Source organism: Falco punctatus (genome assembly GCF_963210335.1).
Source record: "Falco punctatus genome assembly, chromosome: 2".
Taxonomy (NCBI): Eukaryota; Metazoa; Chordata; class Aves; order Falconiformes; family Falconidae; genus Falco; species Falco punctatus.
Window position 1 is genome coordinate 68,864,888 of NC_137581.1, and position 14,415 is coordinate 68,879,302.

General features: G+C 40.9%; 1 protein-coding gene across 2 annotated transcripts in view; it reads right to left on the bottom strand.

Annotated features, from left to right (window-relative positions):
• Positions 1–1,328: 1,328 nt before the first annotated feature.
• Positions 1,329–14,415, bottom strand: part of LOC308059636 (interleukin-1 receptor type 1-like) — a 42,351-nt gene continuing 29,264 nt past the window's right edge. Inside the window, exons 12-13 of one of the 2 annotated variants that reach the window (XM_080377296.1) lie at positions 12,511–12,571; positions 1,329–6,775 (exon numbers count right to left, since the gene is read on the bottom strand). In XM_080377296.1, coding sequence (XP_080233422.1) covers positions 6,705–6,775; positions 12,511–12,571 — 132 coding nt within the window. In that variant the 3' untranslated portion in view covers positions 1,329–6,704. Of the gene's footprint in view, positions 8,133–12,475; positions 12,572–14,415 lie in introns of both variants that reach the window. The other variant, XM_080377297.1, reaches the window with a different exon arrangement.

The following is a 14,415-nucleotide window of genomic DNA, read 5'->3' on the forward strand; positions in this document are numbered from 1 at the left end:
ATTGCATTTTGGAAAACGGAAAGGTGAGAAAGTAAACAAGGATGGAGACTGGACAAAGATGGAGATTGGCAGAGGAGCTACAGTAGATAAGGGAGCAAGAAAATGAGAGTATGTAATGAAATAGCTAACCAAAACAGAGAGTATCTATCAAAAATGACACTGTAGGAGTCTTGCCACTGCTTGGCTTTAGACACGTAAGTGCACAAATCAGGTGGTGAGCCTCTCTACAAGGTGAACCCTTGGCTTCTGCTTTTGTTCTTTCTAAAGACGTGGTCAATCTCCACTGACATTACATGTCATCTCGCTTACTAATTCAGTCACCTAAATTAGCCGCATCAGCTATGAGCACCCCCAACTCCATCACTTTAACAGCATTCCCACCCTTGAGCCTTGCAAAGACAGTGGGATATATCAGAGGTGTCAGGAAAGGCAGCATTGCCCCACCAAAGGAGGAACACGTTGGAAACAGAGCTTTCTTCAAGGAAAAATACAGAGGGGAAAGGAACACACAGAAAATGAGAGGCCTCATCTAAACTCAGTGACATCAATGAAAATTATCTTGGCAAATTCTTAAGCAGAATTTGGCCTCTTAATACATGTAATGAATTTGACTTTAAGCATTGCTGTTGTAAACCTGAGAATATGGGGAAATATTTAGAGATTTAGATATTTTTCAAACAAGCAGCTCCATTGGAGACTAGAACTAGATGAGCGCTATGTAACGCTGTGTCACTGTTCAGCATTGCATAGCTGAGTCAGCAGACCTGACCTGTCAGAAAGAGCTTACTGTTTTGCATCCCCCTTCGGTATGCAGGGAAATGTTAGTGTTACATTGCACTTGTGGGTTACCACCCCCAAAACCAGGATATTAAAAATCATTTTTAAGGATCAAAGAGCCCGGTTATCTCCCAGGTTCAGCAGGGTGCATACACATATGCCCTGTTTGGTGTTATTTAAGCATGCTCTGGGAGACTGCCCAGCTGGGGCCTCTAACACCAGCTACTCTCAAATCCTTTCAAAAAGACCCTTTTCTTTCTGCTTGCAGAGATGGCAAGGAGCAGTAGAACCTAGACTTAATGTTACAGGAATGGACATTACTAGGTGCATTTTATAATACAGAGAAAACACATAAAGCTAGGTTTTAAGCTATGATTTGTGTCTTTAGGTAAACTAGCTAATTTTAAGCTTAAAAAAATTACCAATTTGGGAACAGCCTACACAGAATAAAACTCATCAGAAAGTATTTTTAAAGTGTGACTTACATGTTTCAGATGTCATGGAAACCGAGAGGAAGGGAGACAGGAAGATCAAATGTACATACCTCATCATATTTCTAAAGCAAAAAGAAAAAAATTAATATCTCAGAATTTACTCTGACTGCATCAGTTATGCTGTTGCCATGGTACTGATGTACATCTACTAATAGATAACAATATCATGCAGTGAAAAACTGCATCATGTCAGCTGCTCTGTGCAGGAGTGAGGGAGTGAGGGAGTGAGTGTGTAGGAGTGGTTTTGCAGCTTTGAGATGATACTTTGCTCTATAATCAATGCAACAGTTGATGTTCCATTGAAAGTAATGTTATGACTTAGTCCAGTGGGGGTGGGGGAATTACTCTGCCATGGTGGGCCTCAAGCTGAATCTCTTTTTTCTTGGTTACCCCGTTTTTTAAGGAAGCTTCTTTTCATAGTCAAGTGCAGAAAAATTATACCTCAATTTAGAAAAGGATGGATCCTGGATTTGAAGATATATACCCTGGCTTTGAATTAAGCTTACATTAAATCAACTGCTTAGGTACACAACATCTTTTTGGCTTTCTATGGAAGTGGCAGTATCTTCAGTGACAGCTTCTTTAGTTAAGCATTTAGCACGAAGAACAAAACCAGGTGAGTGCCATCAGCAATGTGAACCTGAAGGGGAACTGAAGAAATGGACTGAAAAGGTAGGTAAAGGAACATATGTAACAGCAGTAGGGCAGATCCCATGCCTCACTGCTGGTTTTATTTGTGTCTAATTTATATGCAGATGCTGTAATTCACAGCTTGGGGTGTGGTTCAGGCACTCTCCAGCAAACCTGTTTATTAAAGAACCTGGCTATTTGTCCATAGACATTAAATTGACCTAATCTAGGAATATCTCAGGAGGCAGCAGATACGCAATCCAGCTATAGTACACAGCTGTAAGCCTTGTTCTACTTACCATTAATAAATCCTTTGCTTCAATGCTGTCCTCCACTGCAGGTCACAGAGCAGTGAGTTCTACTATTATGTATGAGGAAGAAGCAGTCCCATGGTACTACAGATGGCAGATAAGTTTTCAGGAGAAATCAAGTTAGAAACAAATAATTTATCTTGCAGACAGTAAGCACAAGAGGTATAGTAAAAAATAGGCAAAAACCGTACAGGCATGGTAAGTAGTCATCACCCTTGCTGCAACAAATTTTTATTTCAGTGCCAAAGATTTCCAGACTAAACAAACATTGACAGACCCTGTCAAGACTTCTTGCCAAGTCTGAAACTCGGAACAAACTCAATGTTGAGCTTTCAGAAATGTCACCAGCTTTGTATTGATATGGAAAGTTTCTTCTTTTAGAAGGTTTAATAACATTAAAAAACAGAGGCTTATTCTTACTTTTAAAAGTAACAACAAAACTTAGTGTTGGAAGAGAAAATCTTGAGAATCTCAGTGTAGCTGTTTTGCAAGGATATTCACAAGTCACAGGAAAGATGACATTTATACCAAAAAAGCAGCATTCCAGCATTAACGTCATGGCAAGACTGATTCCATGCCTTTTATGGGAAGCAAGTGACCAGACAGGAGCTCCTAGAAACAGTGTGCTTGAGGAGCTGCTTGCTTTCATTAGAGCTGGAGATAAGCACCACGTACAAGTGCATCCAGTCTATTGACTTATTTAATTTTAAGGAAATCTTAGGCCAAGTTAATAGATTTTTAGAAGGTACCTTTCAGCACAACAAACATCAGGAGTTTTGCCCTGTACGGAATGAATAAACTGGCCCAGAAGAGGGTTCAGAAGTGGCCTGGGACAGGGCAGGCCCCCAGGGAAGAAAGATACAGAGCGAAATGGCACACAACAGAATTCACAGCATCAACACAGCAAAGCATTTATCTTCGTTCATCCTTCAGAGCAGAAGGCTTGCTCCTAGAATTTATTTCTGACACTAACAGGGAGCAAACTAGAGTGACAGGTGGGAATGGGGAGCAGTGTTTCTCATATCCCAGTTACTAGATGCCTGGATCCAATTCAGGACCTAAAGAGATTTGTATTTCCCAGCAACTGTGTTGATTTCATTCATGAGCTAAGGTCTGTGTTGATCACAGTTGAAAAATGATATGGGGAGTCATGGCTCCATATTCTCCTGAGAAAGAAAAGGAACATGCAAATGCCCTGCACATATTTGAAAACCAGTTCACTGTTACGAGCAACATTTAATTGATACATGGTGTCTTAATCTCCTGAACAGCATATTATGAGCAAGTGAAGAAAGTTTCTCTGGCATACTGCAGTGAGCACTTCATTTACACAATTCATGAGATATCTGTCTGCTCCATTTCTGTCTCTCTGGGTAAAATCGAAACACTGCCATCTAGAACTAATTTTCCTTAACTTTGTTTCACTGAGCCTTGTTATGATATAGATCCGCTCTGAAACACCACTTGATTCTCTGCACTAATTTCCACTCTAGTTAACGGTCTTTCACTACCTGTTACTGTACCTGATCTTACTCGTTCAAATCAGCTCTGGTTAGCCTATGTCTCACTTGTTTTTTCTCACAGAAATTACTTTTTTCACTCGCAGCTCCCAAGAGCCATTGTTGATCATTCCAAATAATTTGCCATCTCCATACTTTTTTGACTTTGCTACCGAGCATTGGCTTATGCAGAGGAGACCTTTTCTTTCTAAAAGATCCTTCTGCCCAACCAGGCAGCCAGTTTTGCAAGCTGATTTTAAAATATTCATTACCCACGTACATTTGGAATAGTTTGTTTTGTCCAGAGGAGGACGGCAGCAGGGTATACATGTCAGAACTAGCAATGTAGCAAGGGAAGGTGAATCCCTCCAAAGGTTATTTATGCAGCCTCCCAGAGCACCGTGCCATCAGATGCTCGATGCCTACAGCATGCAAAGCACATGTATGTGTATACACATAAGCAAATATGATATGCAAAGCACGAGCTGCCGCAGGGCTAGTTCATACAGCTGAGATTAGATACACCTGTGTCAACTGAGTCTCCACAGTGAAGTCTCCAAACAGACCCTAAGAATCAGCTAAGAACTCTAAGCTGAATAATAAATATAATTTAGTATCATTAGGTTGAGTAATTAAATAGACATTAAAAAAAATTACTAATATTTCTTCTCTGCTGGGAGCTTTTTCCCTCAAAGTGTTTTGTTCTGTTCCATGAACTTATTTGCCCCCAACGAGGTAAACCAGCAGTTACACTAATTGTCCTACTACTTTTTAAAGCTATTTTGTTTAAGCAAGCAGATACTTCGGCAAGATGACAAAAAGTAAAACAACTGATTTTAAAAGAAAAGTCAGCTTCACAAACTAGATTTGGAGACTTGTTGAAATGAGGCTTTTATCCTTTGATATTTTATTTGTATGTGTCTATTTTGTATTTGGCAAAAATTGATACCTCTATTGGAGATACTGGTGAGTCCCTTGTTACCAGTGCTATTGCAGCCCTAAGAAATGGAAGGCTGGTGATTAACAAAAACTTGCAAGGAGCGGTACTTTCTCCATTTTTGAGATACAGCTTTGTCCAGGAATGAAGACAGCCAATTACTTACCCTCACAAATGCTTCTAACAAGTACCAGAATGATCCAGGAGTAGGACATTTCTATTTGCCTATCACTGCACTCGCCAGTTGTACTTAGCCTTGAAAATTGTTTCTTGAAAAAGTATGTCTTCAAGAGACCTTACACATACTGGGCTACCAGCCTGCACCAAAACAGTGCAAAGCAGTTGTGCTGAAAGAACAGATTCTCCCCACCTAACTTTGATGATTGCTTTATTGATTTTCACCCCATTTTTAAGTTGCTGTGTATTGGGAACATTTTAATAGAGTCTGGGGTTTGTGTATGTGAATATGTGCAATATATGGGGGCTTTAGGTTAAACAGAAATGTTCCCTAAAAATACAAAGAGCTCAGACAATTAAAAGAACAACATGATTCTGTTTGCATTGTCCAAAGTCAGCAGTGAACTGCCAAACTACCTCAATAAAACCCAAGGGAGAGGCTGGAGTTCTAGACAGCAAATAGCAAGAGAAGGGCTGGTTCACTAGTGCCTTTAAGCTTGTGGCATTACTCTGCACAAAGCAAAGTGAAAGCATCTATGCTTCCATGATACTTAGGTGAAATAAAAATGGTATTATGAGGCACAAGATAAAAGCACTAAGACATCCCACAATCAAAAGGAAGACATTCTTGTAGCTTGAAACACTGAGACACAAAGTTACGAGTTTTCTTTCTGATTTTGCAGATTTATTTAGAACTTCCGTTTTATTACATTTATCTGAAGTAAAACTTGCATAATAGGTTTTTTTTGCATACTTAGTATAATTAGATCACTAATATTCAGGGGGGAAAAGATAAAGAGACATTTCCCATAAATCTCTTTTTTCCTATCACTCACAATAACTGTATGTTATAAGCTTAAGTCTAAGCTCTGCGAATGAAAACTTCAGTACGATGCTGAAAAAGCACTAGATCCAAATACAGACATTCAAGATAACTACCAGACTATGTCAAAACCTAGCCCCTAATGATCCAGTGTCAAAGGAAGATGAAAGAACTGGGAACGCCTTAGTTATGTTGCAGAAGCAGTAGTCTATAGAGCTTAACTCCTTCCTTCTCCAAAGGCAACTGTAAGTAACATTTATGATTCTTTTTTGGCAACAAACTGTTTATAGTACTGTTCATATAACTGAAAAAAAAATTATAAAAGTACATTACCTTACATACTAACAAAACTTGGAAATGTTACTGCAATTTGTACTTTAAAAAGCTTAACAGACTGCAACATAAACATACCATGAAATACCAGTTTTGTAAGATTTGTTTACTAAGACATGGAATGCATTTGTTCACCTTTTGAAAGTTATTTTCATTCTTCTATCAAACCAGAAAACCCACTCTGACTGGAAATGGGCTATTAAAATAGCAGCAGTAACATCAAACTTATTCCAGAACTAGCATTCACAATAGTTAACACCTACACTAGTTAGAGCTGTAAGTGTAAAATTTAGGGATTTCGGCATTGAAGTATGGAAATACTAGAATCTATATAAACATTATTCTTACAAACATTTTGAAGCAAGAAAGTACATAAATATACTAAACTCTGAAAAATCCATTGCACAGTAAATATTTTCTTTGAATATATTACTAAAATATATCTGTCAGAAAACTGAGGGAAAATCCATTTCTAAATACACTTCATTATAAGATAAATATGTTTTTCCAAAAATTATTTGTCTATCACATAAGCATATCCCCTATTTTAATCTAATTATTTTTTTTCTTGAGATAAAGCAGCACATAAGTGAACTGAAATAAACTTCCTTATAAAATACTTCAGTTGGTTTTGTTTAAATGATAATATAAAAATTTGACATACCATCTGGAAAATTCAGAGAGCAGAGAAGTGGCTCGCTCTCTGTGGCTGAGTCCTTTGCACTAATTTTTCTGCTGTAGCTTGTACCAGATATTGCTGGGAACTCTTTTGAACTGGCTTGTGCAGTTCCTATCTGCAGGAGCAAGACACACAGCTTCATTTTGAGACACCTCCCACTGAATAGAGCAGAACATGCAAATTATTATAGTAACCTTAAGTACCTATCAGAGATGACACTTCATAGTTCAAATTAATCAGATATTTTTTACAAATAACACAGGATTTCCATTAATTACAAACTATTCCACTTTAGTATAATTATACTGCAATAAATCTGCTGGCTGGTTATTGGCTTTCTCACATGCTTGAGGAGAACAAAGGGACACTGAGCTGGCAGAGGGTGCTTTGAAACAGATTTTGTCTGGGAACAAGTGACAGCTTTGCCTGGTCTAGTCAGGCAGCAGCTCCTGGAGAACAGCTCTAAAAGTCCCTGGAGCACCAGGAATAGTTTTTAGTGAAGGAAACTGCTTCACTGAAGCTAAGCTGATAGAAGAAGGCTGCTGAGAAACAAGTTGTCTGCACCAGCAGCTAAATTAAGTCTTTGAGGGAAAGAAGGATGGAGGGACAGAGCAATTCCACAGGAATTCCAGAAGCAACTCTGAGAGAGCAAGAGGCAGAAGTCACCACAGCAGTCAACATGACCCAGTGTACAGTGACTGGCAGGAGACCATATGGGCCACCAAACATCGCAAAGATGTTTTTAGGGAGCTCTGTTCCAGACTGCTGAGCAGCCTTCCAAGCATCAGTGCTTAGCCTGGACCCATCAGATCAAAGGTCCCAAACTATCCTCTTCTTGTCCAGCAGCCAGTGCAAAGGAACAATTTCAGTGCCAAATCAGCCAAATTCCAGGGGACAAATCAGCTTGTACATTTTAGCAGAATAACCCCTACAGACATTTTGAGAATCATCTGTTCATTCTTTAACCAAACAAGATTTTATACTATGGTCATCCAAACTCTTATTTTTTTCTTGGCAAAGTCATGAATAACTTTTATCACTTCCAGTGTTCCTGGGACTCTGCTGTCAGCATTCAGCAACTCAACATCAATGCACAAAGATGTAGCAATTATATGCCAGTATGCAAAGGTCTTACTGATGTCACACCGATGCTTTCCCCGGTTCTTAGTAAAACATTTCTTTTGAAGTAGTCTGGGGGTTGCACTTCCTACATGATAGAGAAAATAGAAAGGACCTAAAAAAAACAACCCTGCAACAATGAAATCCCACAACGCTTTGGTCAACTGGTCAAGGTCATCTCAGATCCCTACCTTGAAAAGCTCACAAACCACTTCCTGCTCAGGTTCGTGAGTTTCATCTTAATCAAGGTATTCCTCATTTCCCAGTGCTAGAGACTTGGCCAACAAGTTTGGAGTAACCATCTGCATTCAGTGGCAGATTCAGCATCCTCTCACCACAACATTTCAGTTACTCTGGGGAAAGGTTAAATATATTCAGGTTAAACTAACTTCCATTGCCTAGATACAGAATAATTTTTTTCTACAATAAAGTCCACTAAAACTTAGATCAAAGATGCTCATTCTGTTGCTCCATAACTCAGAAGAGCCCTTTATCCTGTAGTCCATTCCCCATGCCCAGTTTGTTCCCAGATCATGATGCAGGTGGAGCTCCTGGTTAAAGGGGATAGTTGCTAGCTGAGCAAAAGCCATTCTGCAGCTTTCATAAGAAACTACAGTCAATGTGGAATGCTTCATAACTTTTGGCCCAGCTTCTAAAAATGTCCTATTTGATAAGTATACAGAAAAATGTGTTTACAGAAATACGGCAAGAAATTTCTTTGAGTTAGATGCATCATGTTCCCTTGGCAGCCTGTATGCATAGCACTTCGGCAAGTGAAAGAATCCCACGTTCTCCAAGCAAAGATATCAAAAAGTAATGGGCTTGAAGTGAATCAGGGAATATCTATGTAAAAAAGCAGAAAAAATCTTTGAAGCACTGGAAGAGTTTACTGGCAACCTAGTGGAGTGCCACTAGGTGTTAGACCTAAAAGAAAAATCTGATATTGGTTATCAAGATGTTGTAGTTGTCCCCACAGGTGCTTACCAGCACTAGGATTCAATGGCCCAGAGACTCAGCTGCCTGTGACTCCATGGCTGGCTTTGGTGCAGCATGGCTGTACAAACTTAACTCGGTTGTACTGGAAAAAACTACTCCCCAGCTGTGAAAAGCATACAAGTTAAAGCCATGCTAGAAACACAAAGTGAAAACCCAGATCAAATGAAATTACTGAGGTCCTACGAGTTAAGAGTTCAAGCGTTCAAGAGGAAAAATGATGACATAAAAAAAGGTAAAAACCTGAGATGAAAAGCAGAGATAGGAAAACAGCAACTCAGCAAGACGAGAGTTCACTGTGCTCCAAGAAACAGTGCTTATTCTGGCAGCATATTAATCCTAGCTATCTAATACCTGCCTGCATTAGCTAGAAAATATTTGCTGTGTACATTTTTTGCACCCTGCTTGCAGGCTGTCATTGCACACGGTAGGGGACACCTGGACAGAAGTGACCCTGGCACGGAAGGTTTCCCTATCTGCACTTGTTGAGGCCAGCCTAGGGAGCACCGGTGGAGCTAGCAAAGGGTGGGATGCCAGGGGAAGTTGTTGCTGGGTCTGTCCATACCCATGGTAGGTCTAACGTGGTTTTAGCTAGTGGGGACCCACCCTACTGAGGCTGCAGTGTCCTTCCTGTTCCTCTGCGTTGTGGTGCCTTACTTGTGGCTAGCATAGGCACCTCATGCTTTGTGCAAAAGAGAAATTAGAGAGATTTTTCAAGGGTTAAAATTTCCGACGGGGGTGGACATCTCTTCCCCTAAGGTAAGAGTGGCCCCTGATCTTTATTATTAATCATGCAGGCTTATTACCACCCACACTGTGATAAAGACAAATGGGACAGTCCCCACATAGCTCTGCTGGCTCCTTTCATTGAGAAGTTTGAGATAGTTGTCCTAGGAAGACACTGTTGCAGGGATACATGCCTAACCAGAGTGTATTTGATCTATGTGGCAAGGCTTGGGGACTGCAGGGGTGGCTTCTCTGAGAAGACACCAGGAGCTGCCCCCATGCTGGGCAGAGCCAGTTTCAGCTGGTTCCAACACAGACCCACCACTGGCCAAAACCGAGCCCATCCGTGACATTGGTAGCACCTCTGTGATAACATATTTTAAAAACGGTAAAAAATTCTGCACAGGAACAGTGAGAGAGGAGTGAGACACTGTGAGCGCAGCACCCTGCAGCCCCCCGGCGGGGCAGGAGGGGAGGGGGGGGCTCTAGGCGCCCAGCAGAGATGCCCCGGGCAGCCCCTGGCGAAGCCATGGTGATGCATGTTGTCCCTCTGCAGCCCACAGAGGACCATGGTTGAGCAGATATCCACACTGCAGCCTGTGAAGGACTCCATGCTGCAGCACGCTTCTGGCAGGAATGGAGGCCATGGAGAGGAGCCCACACAGGAGCAGGTTTGCTGGCAGGACCTGTGGCCGGGGCGGGACCCACACCGAAGCAGTCTGCTCCTGAAGGCTGCAGCCCATGGAGAGGACCCATACTGGTGCAGTTCATGAAGAACTGTAACCCGTGGGAAAAGCCCACATTGGAAAGGTTGTGAAGGACTGTCTCCCATGGGAGGGACCTCACACTGCAGCAGACGAAGAGTGTGAGGAGGAAGGAGCAACAGAAAGAAAATATTATGAACTGACTGCAACTCCCATTCCCTGCCCCCCTGCACCACTCAGGGGAAAGAGGTAGAAGGGTTGAGAGTGAGACTGAGCCTAGGAAGAAGGGAGGGATGGGGGGAAGGTAGTTTTAGTTTTGTCTTAGTGTTTCAATATCCTACTCTGTTATGAATTAGCAATAAATTAATTTCCCCAAGGTGAGTCTGATTTGCCCTTGATGGTAATTGGTAAGTGATATCTCTGTCCTTATCTCAGCCCATGGTTTTCATAGTATTTCTTTGTCCTTTTGAGGATGGGGAGTGATAGAACCGCTTTGTGGGCCCCTGGTGGGCAGCCAAGGTCGACTGGCATGGCAGGGTCCCACACAACAGTAGGTGAGGACTTGCATGTGGACAGAAAAGGACTAATAAGAATTTAAGTGTTACAAAGCCATGAGTGTTTTCATCATACTCATCTTCCTCCTTCATCCCACTAGGGCATAGCTATTAAGTCTGTTATCAGGTTTTCAGCTCCACTTTAGTTGCCAGCTCATGCATTAAAGTTCAGGGATGCAAAATGGAGGTGAGAGTATCTTGGAGAAAGCAATTGGCTGAAGTAAGAAGAATAATATCTGCCCTTTTTAATGTGACTGGCATGTATTACCTTTGGTTTGCACATTGATATGTTATATGAGAACTTATCTGATCACCAGCAGTTTATGAAAGATCTTAACAATGTTAGTTATGCTTGTCAGGCCAAAGACGATATTCAAACAAAAGTCTTATCATCACCAAAGCCTTTGTATCTTAAAACCTTTCTAAAGAAGTTCTCAGTTTATCTGCTTCATGCCTTGCTCCAAAAGGAAAGCAGCTGTGCCACCATCCCATGGAGGCTGGATACAGCCAGCCAGAACAAAAATAACAGCAGCTGTTCTGAATGTCACTGGGCCGCCAGCAGGATCCCCATGGGGAGACCACAAAGCCCACCAGAGAGAGGATCGGTGCAGTCCATCTGTTGCTCTTATGGAAATTAAAATACTCTGCTCAGTCTCCAGGATCTTCTATTCCCACAGGTGGTCCTGTCCTTGGATGGCAGAATGCCTTACAGTACAGTGATGAGCGTGAGTCTGAGCAGGCAAGTACCTTTGGGCAAGAAACCTATCCAAAGTTTATCCACAATAGAAAAAGTTGGATAAACCAGCCCTCCTGTGTCCAAGTAACTCCAGGACACAGACAAGATGTGCCTAAGTGAAATCTCCAAATTGTAAGTCAAAGACCATTAGATCTAAGAGATCACTGCTTGGTGCAACAGCATAGAATAATTCCAGAAGACTCAGGCCCTTAGAGCCAAACCCCCAACACCACCACCAAGAGTGCACGGGAAGCTAACCTCCTCCTATGCCCCCTCCTCCACTCCATTTCCTATTACTGTAGAAACAGATTATTCAGCACATCAGTGTTGTTCCTATCTGACCTCTTCCCTACAAATAAGGAGTTTTTCCTACATGATTTCTTAGGAAGAATCTTCTACAAATACACGGCATTCTGGAAATCATAACTCAGATGTAAAAGACACAGTTCTTACTAATTTATACAACTAAAATTAATTGGGATTCTCCAAAAAGTCATTGAAGACAATTTGTGGACAAAGGACATTGTTTATAATGACTTCTTACTAAATAGTCTTGTTTGTTTCTTAATGTGTATGAATTACTGGAAGTTAATATCTTACTGATAAAAGAGGGTCATGACATACCAACAGCGTGCAGGAGCAGAGCTTTAGCTGTAAAAATTATATATATTTTTGATAATATCATGATTTAAGAAAATGTCTTATTTTTTCTGCAGGTTATCAACTCTGTTTTTAGAAGAACATTTTTGTCATAATTATCTCAAATGTGATAATTATCTCATTATATCATATATGATATATCATCAGATATCATCATATGTGATTTACTATCAGATCTGGCTGCATTCCCTGAAAGTTTAAAATAATTTTGGAAAGAAAAACAAGCCTTCTCATGAAAACAAGAACTTCCAAGCTTTTCCTATGAAATGTCACCCATTAGTCATTGATCACACAAAGCAGTATTCTTGGAGAAAAAGTCTTACCAAAGATTACACAGGAAGCAATCAGTTTTCACTACCTGGGAAGGACATCTTGAGGTCACTTTGGATTTTCTCTGAAAACAGCCTGATGTTCAGCAGCTGGCAAGAAAGCAAACAGACTGTGAGGAGTAATTAATAAAAGAACAGAGAACAAAACAGGAAATTTTATTACACTGATGCAACATATCCTTATCTTGAACACTGGATGTAGTTCTAGTCGCCAGTGATGAAAAGGATATAACAGCATGAAAAAAGCTACTAAAAAGAGCAGTAAGGATATCAGAGGTGCAAAGGGCTTTTGCTACAAGGATAAACTGAACTGACTGGCACTCTGCAGCTGAGAAAAGAGAGGACTTTCAGCACTAGGAAAAAAATAACAGGGAAAGATTTTTGATTTTTCAGTAGCTCTTATGATGGAAGAAAGAGGGAAATCCAACAAGCATATGGTTAAAGCAGGGAACAGTAATCTTTCACATAAATAAAACCAGAAACTAATTTCTGCATGAAGCTGTCAAAAGTAGATGCACAGTTGGGTTCAAAAGGCATGACTTGAATTTAAGAAGGAGAAATACACTGATCACCATTTAAGATACTGTTGCAAAAGGCACTTTAAGCTGAGGATGTCCATCCCACACAAATGACACTGGCAGGGTTCATCATTTTGCCCTTTGCCTGTTTTTGGTGGCTTGTGCTTTTGATTAGCAACAGGATAAAGACCTGCAGATGAGGGTGAGGGAGGTTGTGTGAGCTGATATGATAGTTCTTATTATCTAACATTAATAGGGAAACAGAAGAAACACAACATTGGAGGTAACTATAAAGTTTAAATTCCTTTTTTTTTTGTTGGACAGTTATTTCATCTAATCGCACTAATATTGTGATTAATAATTCTGCCAAGAGCCAAAAGAGCAATTTTTCTTCTCTGAAATCAGGAATTCCTGCAGAGCCTGGAGATATGTTCCCATAAGGTCTCAAGTCATGCTTTTTGAAAGAGCTCGTTCCTTTTTTCCCCTTTGTTGTTGAAGAGCAGAAAAATCTGATGAAAAAAAAAGAACCCTCCAGCCTGCCCACTGAAACTGAGATGCTGTGTGTTGGGGTTTATACATCATGGAGAAGACGGAGAACAGCCAAGAGTGAATTTGATTCTAGCCACATGGGGAGTGGACATTAATAAGACATTTTTATTTGGAGCCTCTGACTCCTCTTAAGTGGGTTGGGCTCCTTCATATTCACTTTCAACAAGCAAAACTGCACTACCAGGTACAAATTGGCCCAGGTATGTCAGAAACAGAGGAAGCATCCTAGGAGGAGCTGAGGGAGCACGTTCTTCTTCAGGGCAAGGGAGGTCACCAGTTTCCTAATGACTGCTCTAACCACAAGGCTAGTATGTGAATGCATTCAGAGGTTTTGTATCATCGAGCTGTTTCTGCTCATTATTATCTATTCTCAGAAGGCAGATAGCCAGCTTACATCATGCTCAGGGGTGGAAGTATTTCCTATTCGTTCTCTCTACAGTCAACAGTAAGGGTCAGGAGTGCACAATTTAGGGAGCAGAGCATCCTCTGCTGATCTTAGAGGTCCTTATCTTCTGCCACTAAACAGATTAGAACCTTTCCCTTCCCCTTTGGGGGCTGTGTATGTCTAAATTTTGGTGCAAAGACACTGCTCATAGGCACAGACATTTCTAGCTCTGCAGGGTATCACGGAAGCAATACTATGTGCAAATTAATGTATCCTCAGATAACCAGAAGTTTTCTGAATGAGTGTGTTTGTGCGGACAGCTCTTTCCACAGACTTTCTTCAGCTTATCAGTACTGTAAAGTCAGCGTAAACTTTCTGTCAGGTTGAGTTTCTGCCTCAGCAAAACCTCAGATCTGACCTTTGGTTAGCAACAAAATTGGAATTCTAAGAGCTCAGCAGAAATGGCAGTCTACCATACAAAA